Source organism: Musa acuminata, chromosome BXJ1-4 (genome assembly GCF_036884655.1).
Source record: "Musa acuminata AAA Group cultivar baxijiao chromosome BXJ1-4, Cavendish_Baxijiao_AAA, whole genome shotgun sequence".
Taxonomy (NCBI): Eukaryota; Viridiplantae; Streptophyta; class Magnoliopsida; order Zingiberales; family Musaceae; genus Musa; species Musa acuminata.
The window spans coordinates 36,885,538-36,907,521 of record NC_088330.1 but is presented as its reverse complement, the minus strand read 5'-3'; the positions used below and the strand labels follow the sequence as shown (position 1 = coordinate 36,907,521).

At 35.7% G+C, this 21,984-nt stretch overlaps 1 protein-coding gene across 3 annotated transcripts; it reads right to left on the bottom strand.

Annotated features, from left to right (window-relative positions):
- Positions 1-1,362: 1,362 nt before the first annotated feature.
- On the bottom strand, positions 1,363-21,233 carry LOC135662154 (uncharacterized). 3 transcript variants are annotated; one of them, XM_065176607.1, is made up of 16 exons: positions 20,970-21,233; positions 20,759-20,890; positions 19,079-19,216; positions 15,848-15,898; positions 15,343-15,432; positions 15,119-15,265; positions 14,887-14,997; positions 11,384-12,148; positions 9,359-9,529; positions 4,561-4,717; positions 4,354-4,481; positions 3,233-3,511; positions 2,987-3,079; positions 2,661-2,842; positions 2,150-2,260; positions 1,363-1,793 (listed from the first exon to the last, which is right to left on the bottom strand). In XM_065176607.1, the coding sequence occupies exons 1-15, from the start codon at positions 21,060-21,062 to the stop codon at positions 2,194-2,196; spliced, it is 2,604 nt and encodes an 867-aa protein (XP_065032679.1). In that variant the 5' UTR covers positions 21,063-21,233; the 3' UTR covers positions 1,363-1,793; positions 2,150-2,193. The 3 variants fall into 3 exon arrangements, with proteins under 3 accessions (XP_065032679.1, XP_065032677.1, XP_065032678.1); XM_065176605.1 differs by having other exon boundaries at positions 2,987-3,121; positions 20,970-21,231; XM_065176606.1 differs by having other exon boundaries at positions 2,987-3,121; positions 19,079-19,195; positions 20,970-21,230.
- Positions 21,234-21,984: the final 751 nt, after the last annotated feature.

The window sequence follows — 21,984 nt, the reverse complement described above, 5'->3', positions numbered from 1 at the left end:
TATGTAAAAATAACTAAGAGGAAAACATGTGGTTTTGGGTTTCCGGACTCTCCCGCGGTTGTCCCTTTGCCTGCTGCTCATGGTGTATCGTTTGTTTCTGATGGTGAGTCGGAAGGAAAAGACTCTGGGAGGGGATGTGCCCCTGGGGATCTCAATAGAAGAGTAGATTTGTGGGATTGTGATCTTGAACACTTGGATGTGGTGGTGGTGGTGATTGTTAGGGTACAAAGAGTTTTAATACAGGTGATTTGTTCAGTGAAGTTGTTAAGTGTAACTCTCATTTACTTGGACCAATCACCCGTGTGTTGACCGTCAGTTAATGATGAGGTTCTGCGATCCAAGTCTGTCCTCCTCACTTGGCCTGGCAAAAAAATCTAAAAAATTGTGCCTCCACTAATAAGCTGGGTTTTGCTAAAATTAGATTTTTTTTTTTTTTTACTAATTTTGTATCATGGACAATCAATCTCATTGGTAAGACTAAACCCTTTAGTTTTGTATCATGAGCACTACATTCTGAATCTTTTAAGCAAAGAGTATAATGTGGCTTTTAGAAGGAACTCAAAAACACAAAATAAAAAAGGTTTTGTTCAGCTTCTTTCATTTTACTTTTCAATTTATATGCACCACAATCCCATTAAAAAAAAATTAACCAATAGACCTTCATTAATTTTAAGATTTGAACATGTAAACATTAATAATCTAATTGATGATGATGACTGGGTAGTAAGTCCACTCCACTCATCAAAATATTAAAAATTCAAAATCTCTTTCGACATATTTTGAAAATACTAGACAGTCAAATCCGGATCTTACAATTTACACAAAACAAAACAAAACAAAACATACAGGAGTGAAATTGTCGAAGTGAAATTGGAAACACCGAAAAAAGAGTTAGTTGGGAATATAGACACCCACAGAAAGTATTGCACATAAGCAACACAAAAGCACTGATTTAACAATAAAACATGATATGTAATTTTAAATTATATCACCCGATATGAGTGATACATGCCGATCCGACGACATATCGATACGCAGACCGTCTGTTACCGGACAAATAGTACTACAATAATAATTGTGCTACAGTGCTATAATGTTACAATGGAATAATGCTACAGTACTATAATAAGAAGAAATCACTCGGTAAATCCTGATGTACCGTTCGGTACGCCCTGATATACCGCTCGATATGTTGATATCATACTATACCGAGCCAACCTCAAAACATCGGTACGATATTGCATATCTTACAATAAAATACTATATTTTTCTAAAAATATATTAAACTATTATAATAAAATAATAACAAAAAAAAAAGAAAAAAAAGACAGACATTCACAAGTTCACATTTGAGATAAGAGATGACCACCATTTCTTCATACTATATTGCAATAGGATTGGCCCCAAAACATTATAACAGGCATCCAAAGCAGGCCTGCTAGCCAGCTGTACAGTGAGAAACAAAAGCTTAAAACAATAACAAAATAGGATGTGATCTTAAAATCCCTACACATTTTGAAGCAAAATAGGTAGTGTCAACCAAGTGAAACTGTATAATCCATGGAAACCTCGAAAAGCTACATGTATCGATTTGTATACAGATGCAACAATAAGTTGCTAGTTCTAAAGCATCTATCAGGAATCCTATGCCACAAAATCCTTTCTTGTTTTGGTTACCTCCAATGATTAGATTGAATATTGCACCCAGTAACTGCCTGATCGAAGTTCCTCCAGGGGGAAAAGTTCAAATCAGCAATTCTACACTGCTCCACATGAACTTAATCACCAAATTCCTGCAGGAAAAAAAAAGAAAAAAAAAGAGTATCGTATAACATTACGCAACATGGCAACACAAGAGTCAACCTCCAGTAGTGTCCTCTCCCTGCAAGGCTGCAACACGCCTATCTATGCCTTGGTCTGCCAGTTTAATGCATTATCACATCACAGATGAATGTGACAATATCACTAGAGGTTACTGAATGGTGCAAGAAACATATAGATCATGTGAATCTAGTGGAATTTGTAGGTGAAATTGTATAATAGATTGATAAGAAGCAAAGCTGGTTCCGAACATCAGGCTTAGTCACCACGTTTAGTTCACAAATATGATCTTTTTATAAACATATAACAAGAACGGATCGCAACATACCAAAACTTGAAATTAGTTGATGGATCACATGTGATTCAGAAAGGCTACACCACAAGTTCATCTTCAAGGAAATCATATTCGAAGGTGAAGTCAGTTTTAATCCTCTGGCACCTGCAACCAAGCAAGGTTTCAACGAATCAGCAGAAAGAAAAACAATGGCAGAGAGATGATTATAAAGCAGAAAGCCAGCAAAATAAATCTCATAACAAAGCTCAAATATTTGCAAATTCTATTAATGAGAGAAAAATCAGCAAATGTGTACCAAACAGTAAATATATGGCACATACACATGATTCAGTTGCCTTTTTTCAGATTGGAAAAGAAACTAAATCTTTGATCTACTACTGGTAATGTATAGTAGTAGTGAATAGTGATTTCCAGGTCATGAGTTTACACTAGTCATAAATTTCGAAAAGGAGGTGATAAGACTTGAAGAAACACAAATACAAGTACAATAATCTTTACAACGAAAAATGAAGACTCTTGGAGAACTAAATGCAGTCCAACATACCATCCATGCTGAGAACCATCATTTGCAATATGAAAATCAAAGTATATATAATTTCCTCTCTCAAAGTTGTCATTAGTAACTTTTGGTTCCTCATGCCGTTGAAACCATGTATTAAATTTCTTGTGAAATCTCCATGACTGCCTTTTCAATTCTCTGGCAGCTAAATACTGCTGATAAGTGTTCTGCAGTGAAAAATGAAACATCAGTTGTACAAAATATCCAGCAGCTGATGCAACATATTTATTTAATATCTAGTTAAATACATATTCTAGCAGTTCAAACAGAGAAGAAAAGGAACCAAAAGGCCACAAGAAATGACTCAACACCTGTTGATGATAAAATGCAAAAAACAAAGCATCGGTGCCCAATGGATCAAGGCTTAGTCGTTCCCAAAAGGCAGGATTATCAACTATTGGTGCCTGCATTTGAGGAAAACTAGCAGGAGTCACTGCAGGATGCCTCTGAAAAAATTAAACAGAATGTATATATTAGATGAAACTGAAACGTCTGGCAGAATTCAGGGGAAGAATTAACACAGCGCTCAAAGTATGACACAGGAAATAAATTCCTACTGGTACATAGTTCTTTGCACGTTCCGAGTCCCTGGGCTGCGGAAGTTTGTAGTATGCAGCTTCAAGCATCTGCAGGTTATAGATCTGATCGTGCACACCACCGGAATTCCCAGCTAAGCCACTAATGTTGTCACCAATGGCACCAAGGTCTAACCCACTTCTCCTACCGATGACACCCAGGCTTGCTGAAGATTGACTAGATTGCAGTGGTTGACCAGGTGAAAGATCAGTATCTCTAGATAACTGATTACCCTCTGCAACTGAGACAGAATTTGCATCCTGTAAACCAACCAAACTACATTTGAGATACAAAAAATAGAAATTCTAATCAATCAATGTTTGACCATTATTATTTATCTGAGTTTTGTTAAAAGAAAATATTCAATTAAAGAAAATCACCTACAGAAGCATCAGACATAACTTGTAAAATTAATGTTTTACTTAGAACACATGTTGCATAGAATTTTACTTGAAACATTTACAGTTTTTATCATAATCTGCATAAGATTACTTGTAACGGAGAACAATTAATTAAGTCAGGAACATGATAAAAACTGCCCCTAAATTAAGTTATTAAGCTAAGTAATAGGGTTCAGATTTACCTAATTTGAAGAAATAAGTCATTGGGTCGAAATAAGATCTTCGATTGAAAGTTCTCTTTGAGAATTTTGACTTCCACAAACTCTTGAATATGGAAAGAGATTTTAGGTGGGAAAAGGTCCGGGAAGAGGGTCGAGATGAGGAAAGGCAAAAGAGATAGATGAAGGGAAAGAGGGTTGTGCTTGCAGTCTTATAGAGTGAAAAAAGAAGTGCACAATTAAGAAGAAATGAAATATAACTTTTAGGAGTGAAAAGAGGATTTGTTCAAGGCACTCCAGGCTAGGTAAGGCCCAAGTGCCTCATCTGGGTCTGGGCGGGCGCACCTGAACCAGGGTTGAGGCGCTCACATGATCCTGCTCATTATATATAATATAACATATGCTAAATAATTCAGAAGCATGTCTTACCTCATAAGTGTAAAAATGCATTGTATTAGCATAAAAAATTAAAAGAGATGTGATCAATCGAAAATTGAAGTGCTTAGCTGGGGGTATTTAAGAATGGTGCTTATAAATGCCTACCGCATATGATGTCTTCACATCATCATCAGTTATCATCTTGCTCACACTGGGACTTGAGGCAGGGTCTACAATCAGATCTTCAGACTCGTTATGCTGCTGCTGCTCTTCTATGCTGGCATGCCCAGCATCTGCTTTATGATATAGAAAAATGATGAGAAGAAAGATTCCCTGAAACAGAAAATCTGAAAAAACAAAAAAACTGGGTACCTCCATCTTTTGTTCCCGTCGATACCAAGGGATGTTGGGAGGATTGTTGAATTGGAGTTGGCTGTTGATGTGAGGCTGAACTAACAGAAACAAGACCTGCTCCCTGAACTCCAAGCAGGCCAACATGAGGTGAAACAGAAGTGCCTTGAGAACTAAACTGCATACATGTAAAGGTCACAAAATATTAGTGAACTTGCAAAAAGAACATGATCAAGCATCACAACAGAAGCCTCTCTTGTCATAATTACTGAATATCCTGAAGGTTAATATGGCTAGGATATACATGTTGCTTTTACATAACAGAAGACTTTTCATGTCAGTATATTCTTCAATTATTCTATACCAAAGGAAACAGTGATTGCATCGAGGGTGCTCTTGGTACAGCCAATTATTAGCAGAATATACAAGGGAAGATTTAGAACAAGATCGCTACATCATCAATTGCAACAGAAGCATTGACAATGCACAAACACACATTTGCAATCTGTACTTTCCACATAAAACATGATCAAACAGCCACAAATGTAACAAATAACTAGGTGACAAAGGCATACACATTTTAGATGATTGCTAATTGCTAAAACACTGATGAGAAGCAGATGGTGTTTGACTAGTATATCACCCTATGCACATATGCATGCATCTGAATATATGACCAAGAAGAGAAGAAACAAAAACATATAAGAATATGTTAATATCTATTACATGTCATAAGCCTCATAAAAACTACATATCACTTTGAAGCTAGGAAGCAACACAAGGATACGAACACAGAGAGGAAACGTGTGTGTGTGTGTGTGTGTGTGTGTATACACACATATATATAATTTGATTAATATGAGTTTTATAGTACTTATTTGAATTTTATAGTATGCTTGGTATTTTTTTAATAAATTCCTAACATATATCCACATAACTTACTTTGCTTTTGTTATATAGTAATAAGAGGCAGTAACAAAATTTATCATCAATATCGTTATGTAACATTATAATTTAGGGAATATAAAAGGTGATCAATTCCTAAAAAAAATACTAAAAAGAAACAGAAAGAAGGCTTTCTGCAGCGGAGTTGCGGGTTTGTTGTTTGAACACGAGAGAGTCGCCGAGGCCACGAGTGAAAGGCGACGGAGGTCGTAGGTTTGCTGTTTACACACGAGCGAGGCGTCGAAGTCGCAGATGAAAGGCGATGGACCACAGGTGGCGACGGATTGACAAGAGAGACGCCAAGGGAAACACACGAGCTTTGTTGTCAGTCATAGTCGATGGATCAACAAGAAGGACGCTGAGGGAAACCCACGAGCGAGGCCGCCGATGACGGGTCATGCGATGGGTGATGGTAAGGTCATCAACGAATTGCTGACAGAGGTGCATTCGTAGGTCGTCGAGGGTGTGAGTCGCCGACGGGTCATCGTGTGCGCGACAATGGCTTCAACCTTCCATTGGATGGCAGACACAAGTTAGCTTGATTTCCCTCGATTTCACGCTTCCTCACCCTCACGTGAAGGCCACATAACTAATCGTTACACGCAAGCATCACGAGAGGAAGGCCAAAGGGCACGGGATAAGTGTCCGAGACGGATATGTTGTGTCCTAGAAAATAAAATAAAACAAAAAGACACGTGTCCAATTGTGTCAACGACGTATCTGTGTCTAACATGAATACACCCACCAAGTTGACGTGTTCATGCTTCCCAACTTTGAAGGCAAATCAAAGGACACACCTGAGGTGAAGATCAAGCATCTTTGCGTAAACAAGGATGGAGACTGCATTCAAAAAAACACCAATGTTTACACTACCATTTTTAATTTTGGATATTGGACCTATGCTGATCGATGGCCATACAGGTATGGGTCCTGTAGGTGCCAATACACTAACATGTTATGCTGGCACATGCCACGACATACATTTCGATTCGTTTCAATCGGCTGAAACCCAAAAAAAAATTTATTTTTGGGTTATTTTCCATCTTTTTCATGATAAATACAAACAAAACTCATGTGGATCCAACATATTTTGACAAAGATGAAGCCTAGATCCATAAAGATCTAGCTTAGAACCATGCAGAAATATGCATGGATCTAGCTTATATCCATGCAGCTCTAGTCAATATCTGCTAGGATCAAGCCATGATCCTTGCAAATCTAAACTAGATCCATATAGTTCAAGGATTTGTTTTTGTGGGTCACGCCCCATATTAAGTCTTAATGGAAGATGCAAGGATCGAACAACACTAATCGTGATCTAATTGCACATAAAATAAGGTAATTAAGTCAACAAAGTACATTTGGATTTACCCAACTTAGACAAAAATCTAGCCAGATTTTCAATTTCAACTTTCTCCTTGGGAAATTGGGCCTCCCCTTCAACTGTTGCTTGAATTTGAGAGAGGTTTGAGTGGGATTTGGGATAATTTGGTGTAAGATTCGATGGAGGGAAGAAGGAACGAGAGTGAGAGGGGAAGAGGAATGGGAGAAGGCGCTGTTCAACCCTCTATATTGACTCAAAAGAAACCCTAACAGATCTCTTTGAGTTAAATTCACCCTGGGTCGGTTTAATACCCAGTTCACAGTGTTACTGGGAAATAAGGTCTGTTTTGCAAGCAGATGGCCCGAAACCCAGTGGTCGTGTTCTGATCCTTGTGCGGACTGGTAGGTGCCGAATGGTATGTACTGATCCACATGGTTTGTCAACCCTTTGGTTAATTTTCCAGTCAAAGATTTGGGAGATAAATTCTGAAAAGGACAAGCATTAATTTAAAATATATAATTTTTTCATGAGGACAAACATAAAGCACAAGCAGTGATCTGCAAATGTAGAGTATCAGTTCACATAAAACGGGGGGGCGGGGGGTGGGGCGAAAAAGCTTCTTAAGGCCTGCTAACATACTAATATGCTGTGATGCAACTCAGTCCCACTTAATCCAAATCAGACCAGGACCTCTTACGGTTGGCTCCTGACAAAATTCTCTCTTCCAGGCATTATTGGAGAAGACACAATAGAAGGCAGTATAACCTCTACACAGGTTAAGACAGCCTCATTCTATGTGTACTCAACTAAGATCCACCTATGGGAGCTCAGACACGCTTTGTACACCCATGGCAGCCCAATCCAGCAGCCGAGTTTTATCTAAGTGAACATCGCGAATAATTCAACCCCAATCCAGCTTCCAGAAAACCAAATCTAACTTGAAGATTACATATTTCTAGGACTTCTCCAGCTCAAAAAGGGAACACCAGGACATTTCTACTTGGAATAGAAATAAAAAGGCCATTTGCAACCCATTTGTAGTCAAGTTAGGAAAGGAGAGGGCTGAGCAAGCCTCATCACTCGCTCCTAGTGGGAGTAGAATAGGACAACTATTTCCAATGATTTTTTTATAACTTTTGCTATTATTTTTATTTGCTCTTTCAGTGAGTTTTATTCTCCTACTTTGAATCGTATCGATTCCCAAAAAGATAGGACTCAAAAATCCTACCATCAATAGATTACAGGTTAGTGAATGTACGTAGCTATGATCTATCTATTAAGGCTAGCATCTTGAGAGAAAATATCTTTCAGTGAGATTATGTGAAATTATGGAATTTCCAGGAAAGGAAACATTTTCTCCCACAAGTTATTAGTTAATTATAAACATAAGTTGAATTGTATCATTTCTTCATTGCATTAAATGATAGCTTTGTTTAGCTTAGTTGTCGTATTGCCTATTTGATAAAGGGAATAATCTGATTCAAGTCCTTGCAGATGGTGCAATCCAGTACATGCCAGATTTTTGTGCTTGAGGCTCTTTCCATGCTGGTTTCCAGTTTCACATTAGATGAGATTTACAGATCATCCATCAATTATTTACTGAATCTCTTAAAATTGAAAGTGGACTTCACTTAGCAGTTAGCATCAATTCAACTATTTCCAAGTCAACCAAATTATGGCAAAATTATTTCATATTACCTGTGCATACAGGCGGACATGGGATTTCTCCAGAGTCCTAAAGGTATAGACTCCATTGGACCAAAAACATAAAGCATTACCTTCTACCTTCAAATGCAAAATTTGCAATAATTACTGAGTACCTATCATGTTCAACAACATATCAAAAGAAACCCAACATCACTGAACTTATAAAGGTATTGCAGATTAACTATGTTTCTTCAAATAGCTCATAACTTTGACACATCTGATGGTGACCAAGGCCTGAAGTCAAACTCACCCTACTTTCGAATATCCTATGATTTTGGAGAAGCTCCCTCTACACCAGGTATGATGTTTCTTTATAGTAATTCAAAATTTGTTCACCAACAAAAAGGCTCTAAGGCCTTCTAATAGACTAGGTTGGTCTCAATATTTTGCACAAGACACAAGTTTGGTTTCTTAGAAAGGGTAATCATCATCTAATTACAGCTTATGAACAACAATTTAACATTGAAGACACACAAAAGCACCACAGCAGTGGTTGCATATTTTATTTGAGGAATATACTACAACAACAACAAGGCTGTAAGTTCCAACTATTTGGGTTTGGCTTGTTCATGAGATCTAACATAGTTTTACACTGATTGTCAGTCCACCTTTATTATCCGGGATTAGGATTGGAATTGATGGTGTTAGTTGAGAAATATCAAAAGAAAAAATATATTTGTATGTTACATGGTAGTTTAGATTAATATTTTATTAGTAAAATTAAGCATGTAATGACAATAACTGTGTGGGCAAAGATTCTATATAGTAGAACCAAAGACCTTCTTAGAGGTAAAACAGGGAATAAAAACAGAAATTAAGTTTTTAAAGTCAAAAGGAAAGAACCTGTTGAAAAAGTGAATTCTGTTGTTGTGTGGTATACTGCTTGTGATTAGCACCAGAAAGAAGTGGCACACCAAGAAGATTACTATGGCCTTGTTGCTGCACTTGTTGGAGACGCTGCAAAAATTTCTCCCTCTGGTCAGGAGTGATCTCAGGCCGTCCACCAAATTGGCTCTGGACAAGAAAACCACATCAAACTGGAACCTCAGGGCCACAGGCAATATATTACAACCCAGAGTATTCGACACTATGGAGTTATATGGGCCACACAAAATAGACTAAAGATGCCCTTCATTGCTAAGGAGAGATAACAGGAACAAGACATGAGTAAAAAATTGAACATGCTAAAAGTAGTCAACAGTAGAGCTCAAAACATCAGACTTATTCTAATTAATAGAACCTAATTTTAAAGATTAACTTATTTAAAAGTTCAGGCTCAAATGCTGTCCGTAAGAAAAACTAAAACTAGTCTCAAAAGAAGAGCAAAATTAAGTTGACATAATTTGAGGCCTGTCTAGACCAACTTGTGTGGAAAAGACAAAACTATCAGATTAATCTACCAACCAAGTGGCAAATCATAATCATCACCATCCAAGCCTTTTCTAGTGGATAGGGGGACTAGTTAAAGGGCTGAATCCAATCGAAAATTTTCCAATATCTAAAGGCAGGTAAATGGATTATCAAACAAGACAAAGGGAGAGTTCAAGACAAATGCAGAAAATGCTTCACAGAGACAGTTTTGCAAAAAGATGCAGGCAAAAATTATATAGAAACAGAAAATAGTGACCCAAAAAAAAAAAAATTCAACAAGGTACCTTTGAATTGACGAAAGCATTCAACACACAAGTTGAGGCTATTCTGGATCTATCCACTCAAATGCTACAAGCAGAATTTTTTCCTGTTCGATAACATATATTTGCGTTGACTAAATTATTCGTTAAGCAGTTGATACTATTTCACTCCAACTTACCTAAGAAGCTAAAAGTTCGAACCAAATCTATGTAACTAAACAACTCAGAATCGAAACCAACAAACAACCAGAATGGAACTCATTTTCTAGCACAGAAAAATAAAATCATAACAGATAGGGTCCAACACATATCTGAATAATAGGTAGGTGGTAGCAATTAAAGAAAAGTTTAAAAGCCCAACACAAAAGGCCCTCTCAATTGGGGTTCTGAGTAGAATCAGTTGAAGAAATTCTGACAAAAGGAATTAAAAACGTGTTTTAATAACTAGCAATTATAGTGATCAATTGGTACAATAAGAACTGCTACAAAAATGATACTCATAAAATATGATCAGTGAACTTGATTCAGAAACTAACTAAAGGACGGGAAGCAAGATTCTATAATTCAGCTAAAGTTTCTTTCAAAGAAAATTGAGTTAGCATAATGAAACATCACAAAGTTTAAAATTGCCACTGACAAGCATTGCAGAACAGAAAATTATGTAAATGTATCGAGGAAGTCCACAATATAGACTGACAAGAAACTAACTAAAGGAGGGGAAGTAAGATTCTATAATTCAGCTAAAGTTTATTTCAAAGAAAATTGAGCTAGTATAATGAAACGTCATGAAGTTTAAAATTGCCACTGACAAGCATTGCAGAACAGAAAATTATGTAAATGTATCTAGAAACTAGAAAGTCCACAATATAGACTGACAAGTGACAATATGCGCCTTTTTTATCAAAACTAAATAATTAGCAGCCAGATAAGCATTAAAGATCACAAGTCCATACACACACAAACCTAAGCTGACAAATTTACTAGTTCTAATGGAATAGAATAAGATACCATGACGAAGAGATCTTTACAGTAATTAAATGAGAAACCACAATCACATTCAAATTTGAAAAAGATCAAAGATGTGAACCCAGAAACTTTAGGATGGACGATTAGCACAAGCATTCGTTCAATATTAGATGTAGTATGGTGAGAAACACGAAAACCATTAATTTAATGAAAATATATAAGATCAAATCAATCGTTAAGTAACTTGTATAATGTTATCCAAACAACATACAGTTTCATTTGCATTCTGAAAAGAGGCTGAACTCTGAGGTCTCCATTGAATCCCAGCAACCACCGAAGGTGAAAAGACTCTTCCTGCGGCAACAGAAGCCTCACCGACATTATCAGATTCATTTGAACCAGCTACATCATTGGTTTTTGGCAATGATTGCAATAGGATTCTGTTATTTAGCGGAGAAGTCAAGGGCTGCGCGAACCCACTGCTCCCAATTCTCTCATCAGCATTTAATATGTTTCGCTTGGACAAATCAGACATTGCAGGAACAGAACCAAGAGGAACATTTCCAGAGATTCCACCGGCTGAACTGAAAGTCATGGAGGCACTAATTGATGTTTGATTAGAGATCCCTCGGCTTATACCTTTCCCTATTCCAATTTCAGGGATGACCGGTGATGATCTACGCACCGGGAAGGTCATATTATCATCCTCCTTCACCGAGCTGGATGAATTAAGAAGAGATGATGAAACAGAAGCAGATGAGTTCTCTGTAACACTTCGTACGCTTGATGGCCCAGAAAGTATAGCTGCAACTGTTGGTCCAGCAACTGATGGACGTACAGGCATAGTTGCAGCTGAAATAGTCCCCAACGTTAACCCAGAACTAATACCAGGAGGAGCTGCTGATGCCAAAGAACCCATAGCTCCACTCTTTGATGGTGGTGTTTTTGGTGCAACATCAGAATTACTTTCCTGAGAAGCTACATCATCACCTATGTCCTGACATGTGTTTTGCAACTCATTCGATGACGGAGGAGTCTGTTGATAACATAGAAGATCCATTATGCAGAACCACAAAAGAAAAATTATGCATTTTTCAGACCAAAGCATGTTTGTAAATAATATGGACCGAAAAGAAAGAAAATTCAAAAATTAACCATTAGTAACAATTCTCACAGATATTATAGGCCAGAAAAAAGTGGATATATTACAAATAATTCTTTAAAAAAGGGTGGCCCACTGCACGAGACTTCTACTACCAAATATGTTTTAAATATGTTAAATGCTAAGAACTTTTTATTCAAATATCAACCCACTCAATGACCCACAACAAAAATTACAATATCATAATAATGCTCTGTCAGAACAGGTGCAACAACAAAAACCATACTTCAGAATTGTAATTCAGGTAGGTATACCTACTACATTGGTAGTTAAGCATCAGCTGCAAGTAACTGTCTGTTAAAAAATGTCTCCTGTGCAAAATTGGTCCATCTAAAGAACAAGTAAAAGGGTGACGGTATGCTGTTGGAATTGTTACAAGCATGAACCTTCTAATATATATTGGACTTGATCAATTACTGATTAGCATTACTAAGAAAACAAATAAATTTGACTAATACCTATGATTAACATTTTTTTCACGTTGTGTACTCTATTGCTCATTAAATAAGACATACAGATAACTGTGTTGGCAAACTCGCTACAGAATTCTTCAAGCCTAAAAGTGCACTAGTAGTCAAAACAGAAGCAACACCCTGTCAACCAAGATACAAAATAAGTTTAAAAACTTAGTGACTCTTTCAGGGAAGTCTGGTATTACAATCACCACTAATTACAGAGAATATAAAAGTAAAGGGAAGTACTGAAAATTAAAGAGAATTTTATAAAACTAAACAGTTAGATATGAAGTAAATATCCAGGAAGATAAAGAACAGCTTGAGGTGATAAGTAGAAACATGGCTTTTAATGAAATAATACTCACAATTCCATACACTCAATTACATACGCTCAATTCCTTCATAGACATTTGTAAGAATTAAAATGAATTCCAATGGCAAATTTTCAGTGAATATCAACAACATACAATTAGATCACAACATAGAGACATCAATAGGCAAATAATGAGAGCCTGCATATGCAATACCTTGTTTAGGTTGAACATAAAATAAGAGAAATGTGTCAATGAATTCCCAAAGTATAAATATGAGTTCTCACAATGTATACTCAACTTAAGTTTGAAACTAAAACAAGTGCAACAAATGTGTTCATTCGCATTTAGTATCATTTATCATGTCAGTGTTGGTAAGTCACCGGGACGTTATGTTTATGATAAATATGACAGTATACCACGATTACCATACAGTCTCATGAGAGCTTTACACATTTTACATGGTGGTGTGGCATGGATGCAATATGCACTTCAAGTCACATCGATAACTTCCTGGCACTGTATGGCAATCTAATCCATGCGCCTAAAAGACATATGTAACTGTGCATGTAATAAATAGTAGATATGAATTTCTTGAAAGGATCAGGACAGAAGATGTTGGGAAAGGTCATCTCAGTAGCAACCATGCTTGGATTGCCTTTTTATGTGCCACTACATACAGGTCAGCATAGTATATATAGCATGGGCCTCAAGATGACAAGCATAGGCCTAAGACATTGCCAAGGATGTGCAATACACCCGATGGCTAGACATAGTGACATACGACCATGATTATGTTAAAAAATGAAATGTTATGGGTTGTGATATATATAGTTGTCAGTTGTTACAAAGTAACTAGGTGAACACAGAATCACTTGTGTCACTACAATAAGTAAAGCATGTTTGTCTTGTCAAGTCATTAGCTACTTAACTGGATCAAAAGCAGCAGGGATAGAAGACCTGAAAGTCGAAGTTTTTAATATTTCTTCATGTATAGGCTTATAATTGTTTTTAACCTCTATTGAACAGATTCTATAATAGGAATGTCCAATGTGGATTTTATTAGTCTTTAATAATTTAGATGTATACAAATAATTAACAATTAGAAGCTTAACCATTAAGATTGGTAGATAAGGATTAACCATGTGGGTAGAGGTAGAGAAAATCTAAAAACATTTTGATATGAATGATAAAAATAGATTTGATGATCTTAGTTTGGCCAATGATATTGCAGAAATGATCAATGTAGCTGAAAAAAATGGAAATTTATTACTGTTGTTATTATTGTTGACATTGAGCACATTGATTTAAGAATCAATCCATACCAATTGTAGCGGTCTGCAAACAAATTGATAAATACCAACAGAAGTTTGCCAAATTATAGCATACTGTACTGATCTGAATCATCTGACAAGATTCCACTTTAGAAATATTACTAGTATTCAATTCCTTAGTTCAACATTATGAATTCCATTTCCAATTTTGAGTATTCAGATATGTCATGGGCCACCTATGATATAGCACAGTGCAAGAATTAAATAAAATAGTATAAAAAATCAACAATACAACCATAAAAAAGGAACAAAACCTTCCAAAAAGTTACAACTACTAACAGGCACGATCATGGAAAAAAAATTCTGAGTTGCAGCTCTTCTTGTGTCTAAAAAAAGAAAATATGGTATAATAAGAAGATAGCTTATGAATAACATGTTCTACGACTAAATGCAGAATAAACACTTTAAAAACTTCTAAAATGTTCATTTGACACCAATTTTAAGTGGTAAACACATTCGCCTTCAAAAAGCATATCACACTAAACAAAAGATACTTGACGAAGACACGTTACCTTAGCAAGACTGGAAGGACCAAGTGAAACAAGATCTTCGAGGGCTTCTACCTTATCCAGTGGTAGAGAGCTGTAAAGCTCATCAACATCACCAAATTCATCAAAATCCTCCTTCACAGAAATTGAGAATGAATGAATACAAACCAGCCAAACATATCCAGAAGAATTGATTATATAAATGTCAGAAACAATAATGGAAAAAGAACTCCAGACAGATTTGACAAAGATGTACCTGATTCCTTTCGACGTAATCTTCTAGAAAATCTTTGACATCATTAACCTGATCAGGACTCAACTCATCATTATCCAACAATCTCAAAATCAACTCCAATTTCATAATGTGAGCTTTGTGCCTTGCAATAGATGCCTCCAAATGTGTCTGAAGCAAGATATTCAGTATCAAAGCAAACAATGTGCTACAGTTAATTGTGCAAGAAAAGTTATTCTATTAAATACCAATCGTGGTGGCCTTGTTTTCCCTTTCTTAACAGAAAGGCCTTCAACTTCAGCTTCAAAATTGTCAATCTGACTTTCCAAATCCCCAACCTAAAATAATTTCACACAATCACTTAACTAATGTACTTGAGTGAAGAAAAACTCAAGATACAGAATAAACAAGAGTTAGATTAGCTACAGCAAGAAAATTTGTCAAGTTTCATGAACCAATAGAAGGATGAAGATGATAATATTCGTGGGGCAAAGCTTCCAAATTGGAACTGAGATACACCTCTTGTTCAATATAATGTCTCTTTAAAATGACACTAATAGAAGTGAGGAGTTTCATCCACGATAGTAGAGTATTAACACACCGTACTGCTCTACCCCCTTTTTTTCTTCCCCAAACAAAAAAAGAAAAAAGAAATCCCTCCACCCATGACCAAATTAGTAGAGGCAAAGAAGCTATAAATTTGAAGCAATAGCTGATGGAAGATGCACATAGCATACTTATATGCTCACTTACCACATTGTTCAACCAGTCCCTTGTTTCTGACTTGGCCTTCTCTTTTGGGTCCTGGCAGCACTCCAAAAGACAATATCAGAAAAGCAAGGTTGCAAACATGCAAAACGAATTTCAAGTTCTTTAAGGGCAACAATGAATACAGATCAACATAGTCAGAACACATAAACTATTTCCAACAACATTTCATATATAGAATTAAAAACAACAAAGAAATAACTCCAACTAATTTGACCAACAGAGTATTAGAGCAACTCAGCTTCCTTAACAATATGCAGTAAAAGCAGACATGTACAGTAAAATACTTTTACAGGCCGATGCAGCTCGCTCAAAACTGAAGTGCTAAATTAGCATATGTTTTGAGGATTGGTGTTGAGGTCCAGGATTTAAATCCTGGTCCGATACAGCTCTCAGTAACCTACCAGGCCAGTACAATACCGTATGCCAGGCAATACACTGACTTGTATTGCCTAGTATCATTCAATAAAATAATAAAATAATAAAAATGAATGTTATTGTACCAACATTCAACTATATGTTTTGACCAAAACACTTAGTCCGACCTTCATACAGACTGCTATGATCAAGATTTAGAACATTGGTTGAGGACCTTGAGGTTACTAATTACCATAGGTCCAAATCAAGTTTCCATATTCTGGTATTTGTGCAGATTTTTTTTTTATTGCGCTGGCTGTAGTAGTGTGCACATGAGAAGAAAATATGAGCAAATGATCATTATGCCTGTCCATACCTTTCCTTATCTAGTTGTTCTTAAAAGAAATAAAATTTGATCAAATAGAGGTAGGTTGAAAGAGCTAAGTGGAAGACAAGGGGAACAACAAGCATACTTCCTCTAAATATAATTTAAGAGTTTGGATCAAGGTATAATATTAGATGTCTAAAATTATATCACATGGAATCCTTCTCACTCAACCTCATATAGGAACCCTTTAAATTCATGTCTGTTGTTGGTAACAAAATCATTTTCCCATGCCTCATGAGAAAATCTCCCTCCCAACACTGTGGTGAGAAATAAAACTACATATTTGCAGATCCTTTCTATATGGATTCCCATGAACATCAAATCTCCTCTTCCACCACTTTTTAGCCAGCCCCTTCTCCCATGTTCCCTTTCTGATCTATTTGTTATTTTTCTTAAACTCACTCTTGTCAAACTGGTCCTCTTGATAGGTCAAATACAGAGTAGAGGAAGAAAGCATAGTTGCATCGATATATGCAGATCCCGTGTTAATTATAATGTTTCAATCATGATTATTTTGTTCTAGGTCATAGTTTTGAACTTTCTATACTATTTTCTTCATATAAATGTTTCTTGTATGCTAGCAGCAATCTCTTAACAGAGATCATAATAATGTCACACTAAGAGAGATGGATTCCTGGACTTGAATCCTGCCTTTGCCACTTACCCTTTGTAAAAGAGAGAGAGAGAGAGAGAAAAAAAAAGAGAGAGATTATGGATTAATTTGTACATTGATGTCCGTTAACAAAGAAGGAAGCATCAATTGATGCATGATATTACCCTTATTTCTTGGAGGCACTCACTCTTTTGCTCTCTTTCTTCAAGTTTTTCTCTAACTAGTAAATTGGATCTTATCTATAAAGGGCAAGCCCAGTGCACAAAGATTCTCACCAATGGGGGTGTCAAAGAACAAGCAAATAGAAAGACCACTTTTGTGACTCGAACACAGATCATGCAACCCGCAAAAAAGTAACCTCAACGTGATGCCAATGCTCACCCTCAAACCAATTCTTATCTATAGTCATGGTATTTCTCCTCTTTTCTCTATATAACTTTTTATCCATCCCATTAAGAAACCTTCATGACAAAATCTAGTATTTTTAATGACAACTTTTTTCTACTACCAAACTTTAACATGTTTAGCTTTTTATCGTGCTCTTCACATGTTATTTATTATATATATGTATGCTTTTCTTTATTTTTTATAATGTAGAAGCATGCGGCTAAGAAATATGTTATGATTTCAGATGATGGACTATAATATTAATCTGTATTTTTCAAGTTTCAACAATATCAAAATAATAACAATTTGACTTTTAAGACAATCCTATTGACAATGTGATGAAATTTGACAAAATCACTTAAAAGCTTGCCCGCAGCAACTTTAAACTCTCAGAGAATAATAGCATCATGTAAAACTTCATAATTTCTTCTTCTTTCCTAATTCAATATGGAATGAACTAAACTTTATATTATATCAATATCACATTTAGTAATTTTATCATGCCAGGATTTAGAAGATGTAAATATATATTAATTGACATTTCCAGAAACATATTTTCAAATAAATACTCATTATCCATACTCATTATTATCTGTAGTAATCATCAAATAAACATCTCATATTTAGTATTACTATTTAGTATAATTTTAATACATATAACAAACAGCTGCAACAGCATGCCATCAGACTGGCATCTCTTTGGTAATTTCATCTTCGCAAAGGCATCTTCAATCTCAATTTCGAGACTCTAATTTATTATCTTATATGCACCAAGTCCCCTATAGTAAGAAACTAACACGGATTGTTGTAGAAAAAACTAACATGAATTGTTGTATGCTGATAAAGGAAAAAGACAGGAAGAAAGATAAAAGACCGCAACTAATGAGAATGAAAAGCAGTAGATTTTGTCTCAGATAACAACTTTGCATTTCAGAACAAGTTACAAGATAGTTGGTATATTAGTGTTCATGTAACTGTAAGTTGAACAAATTATCATAGCTCTATCAAGGACCCAAAAATAAAGGCTCCTTAGAAAGTAGCTATGTTTTTTAAGGCTAAAATTAAATGAAGCTCAAATTCCAGATGATTAAGAGTGCAGTTTCATACATGTTAATTTGGAGTCTGTGGAACGTGTCACACGAAGAACATAGGAGAATGCAAACAACTGAATGTTTCATTATTTAGAAAAATACACTACATCCTGAAAACAGTATACATGAGCATGATGCTCAAATGTATGCTCCCTTGAACTCATCATATAAGCATCAGAGTAGCCCTAAGAAATAAAGGAGCATTTCATTTTTCAAAATACCCTAAAGTTAAAAATAAATTAGCAACTGATGAATAAGCACTTCCTCGGAACAAACTCCACAACAGAAAAGGCACGGCACATATGACATAATGATTAAAAAATAAATGGTTACTTGTTGATAAAAGTCAACTGTTGGTGAAAGGACACCATGCAACTTACTGTCTTGGGTTGCTGCCCCAAGCCTTCCTTGGAAAAGGCTTTTGTTTTTGTCTCCTTCTCACAAACCTTGAATCTTTCCATTTCCCGCTCAATGAGCTTGCGAGCATCCAGGAGAGCCTGCTCATAAGAGGCATTAACCTATGTCAAGGTATATCACAAAATTGATTGTCAAACACATAACTATAAACCCCAAATTTATAAGAAAGCAGTATTTTATTAGCAATACCTCAATCATAATAAATTCAGAATTAAACATAACAAACTGGTTGAATAAACCTTGAAAAGTGAATGGAAAAGTAGAAAATTCCGTGCAAGGATGAAGTGTAATGACAAGTACAAAAAACATATAATATCAAAACATGTGACAATAAAATTTGTCAACGACTATCAACTAATAGCGTCTAAAAATAAAGCTTTGAATGACACATCCAATCAATAACTTAATATAACTTTTAGTCAATAATTTGGAAGTAGCTGAATACTAAAGCACCATTTTCATGGGCTAACTGTCATGTAACTCAACATTGTCACCTCCGGTTTGAATGCAATTAAATATGTTGTTCCTGATTGCCCAACTTATTGATCCCCATGGCGTGGCTTGTCTTACAGTCATGTCGTAAAATTATTCAGTCTAAAAGATACGTAATCACACAGTGTGCCAAAAGCTTCTCTTCATTTTTATCATGTCTTACTTTATAAATAAAATCATCTCTAATTGACCTTTCTCTAGTTTTTTACCATGAAAATACTATAGAGGATATAATTTCTGATTAGTATATCAAAGAATAATGACATAAATAGATGCCACTGTAGCATGTATAAAAGATGCTACCAGCCTCAATAAAAGATATTAATAAGAAGCTTTTGAATTACTAACTTTATTGTGTATTACCAGATCAAGCAAGCAACAGAAAGGTAATGAAAGAACAGTACCATGGAAACCCAAATGCATCAGAGTGTTCAAAAGGCCATAGGAAAAACTGGCCATTGACACCCCAGCTCAGAAAAAAATTGAAAACCATGTTCGAACACTGAGAAGAACCAGCATTGAGATTCTCTAGAGAGTCAAATAGTTGTTAAGAAAATGAGTGATTAAATCAAAAGTGTAATTCACCATATTATCACCTTAACCATCAAGAAATTTAAAAGCGGGGTTATCAAACCGCTCATCTAGTAAGCTAATCAATGTTAAGCATTATGATAAAAACTTCCTGAAAGATCTAGCACTACCAAGTGAAAAAGGAGGCACAACAAGCATAAGTGTCAAAGTAACGCAATGCATATTTTGTTTAAATTTTAAAGTTGTTCCCATTTGAATTTATGAAGCTGACTTGCAAAGTCCAATGGGGATAAGAAGGTACATCTATTTTGACACTGAATAGATGCGAACCAAGGTAATATTCAACTGTCACAGAACATTCAAATTTATATCCCAAATTATGCAACAAGGCGATCTCCTTCATTCCAAGAACTTTTTTTCTTTCGAAGTAGAATCATTTCGATAATAATCGCTGAATCAAGATGCATTCTTTCAACAGCATCACAATCCCTAGGACCGGAAGGGCGAGAACAAAGGAACCGATATCCGGAAAGATGACATAACAAATAGGTCGCAATGTGTGCGCGTGATCAAAGATCTTCCAACAATAATGAAATCCACCCGGAGGATGAAACCCTAACCTTCTTGTCTTTTATCTCGTTCGACTGGAGCCATGTCTTGATCTGATCGCGGTATCGCTGCAACTTCTTGATCTCCTTCTTCAAGTCCGCCTCGAATTTCTCCTTCTGGTTCGCATTCTCGGTGTCGTGAACCTACCAAAACGTCCCCGAGACCATCAAATACACAAAAACAATAAAAGAAAAGAAGGAAACGGACGATAATTCAACACACCTTGTTCCAGATGCTATCGAAGACATCGACGCCTTCCTGCACCTTCTTCAACACCCGATCGATCTCGCCCTGCAGCTTCCGACTCGCCCCCATGGTGACACTCTGACAGAGATCAGTGAATCGCCGGGTTCTCGCATCCCAAGAAGCTCCGAGGATTAGGGTTTATCCCCTTCTTTCCAGGGCTCCGGGAGAGAGCAAATGAGACATCGAATGATCAGTTAACAACGATGTGAGGTAAAACCGACTCTCCATTAAGCTTTTACGGGAGTGCGGCCTTCTTCCTCCACCATAATGTACAAACGAGGCTCGAGCCAGCTCATATGGATTACACAGTAAAATATTCCAAGTATCTTAAAATTAGCTTCGTATAATTCATATTTTATTTAACGAAAAAATCAATATCAAGATGATTTAAGCTGCATATTTATTTATTTATTTATTTATTTTTCAGAACAACGATAGAAGTGCTGATTTGCTTATACGGATTTAGTAATGAAAAAATATTATAAACTAAACAAGCTATTAAACTGGAGATCTCAAATTTAATAATTGAATCTGATGTTATCCCATGGTTAAAACTTTGTCTAATAAATTTTATTTAAAATTAAATAGATACATGACTACATATATGCATACTGAGTCAATTGAGATTAATAAAATATTCATTAATGAAAATTTATAGTATATTTTATTATACAAAAATCATAATATATTTTATCGATTGAGACATTCAACCCCTTTAACATTTTATCTTATATTTAAAGTTTTTATAAAGTAAATGATTAAGTGTGAATGCTGGACAAAAGCTTCTCTTTCAACTTTTCTCAAGTAGTCTTATTTTCAAAATTTTTAATTTTTTTTAATATCCAAATGCCCCCCAATCATCTTTTTTTTTTTTTTTCCTATATGGATTGATCCATAGGGTAAATTGGTCCATTTATACTATTTTTATATTACATTATAGTGTTTTCTACACTACTAAGAAAATACTATAACATAATATAAAAATATTATA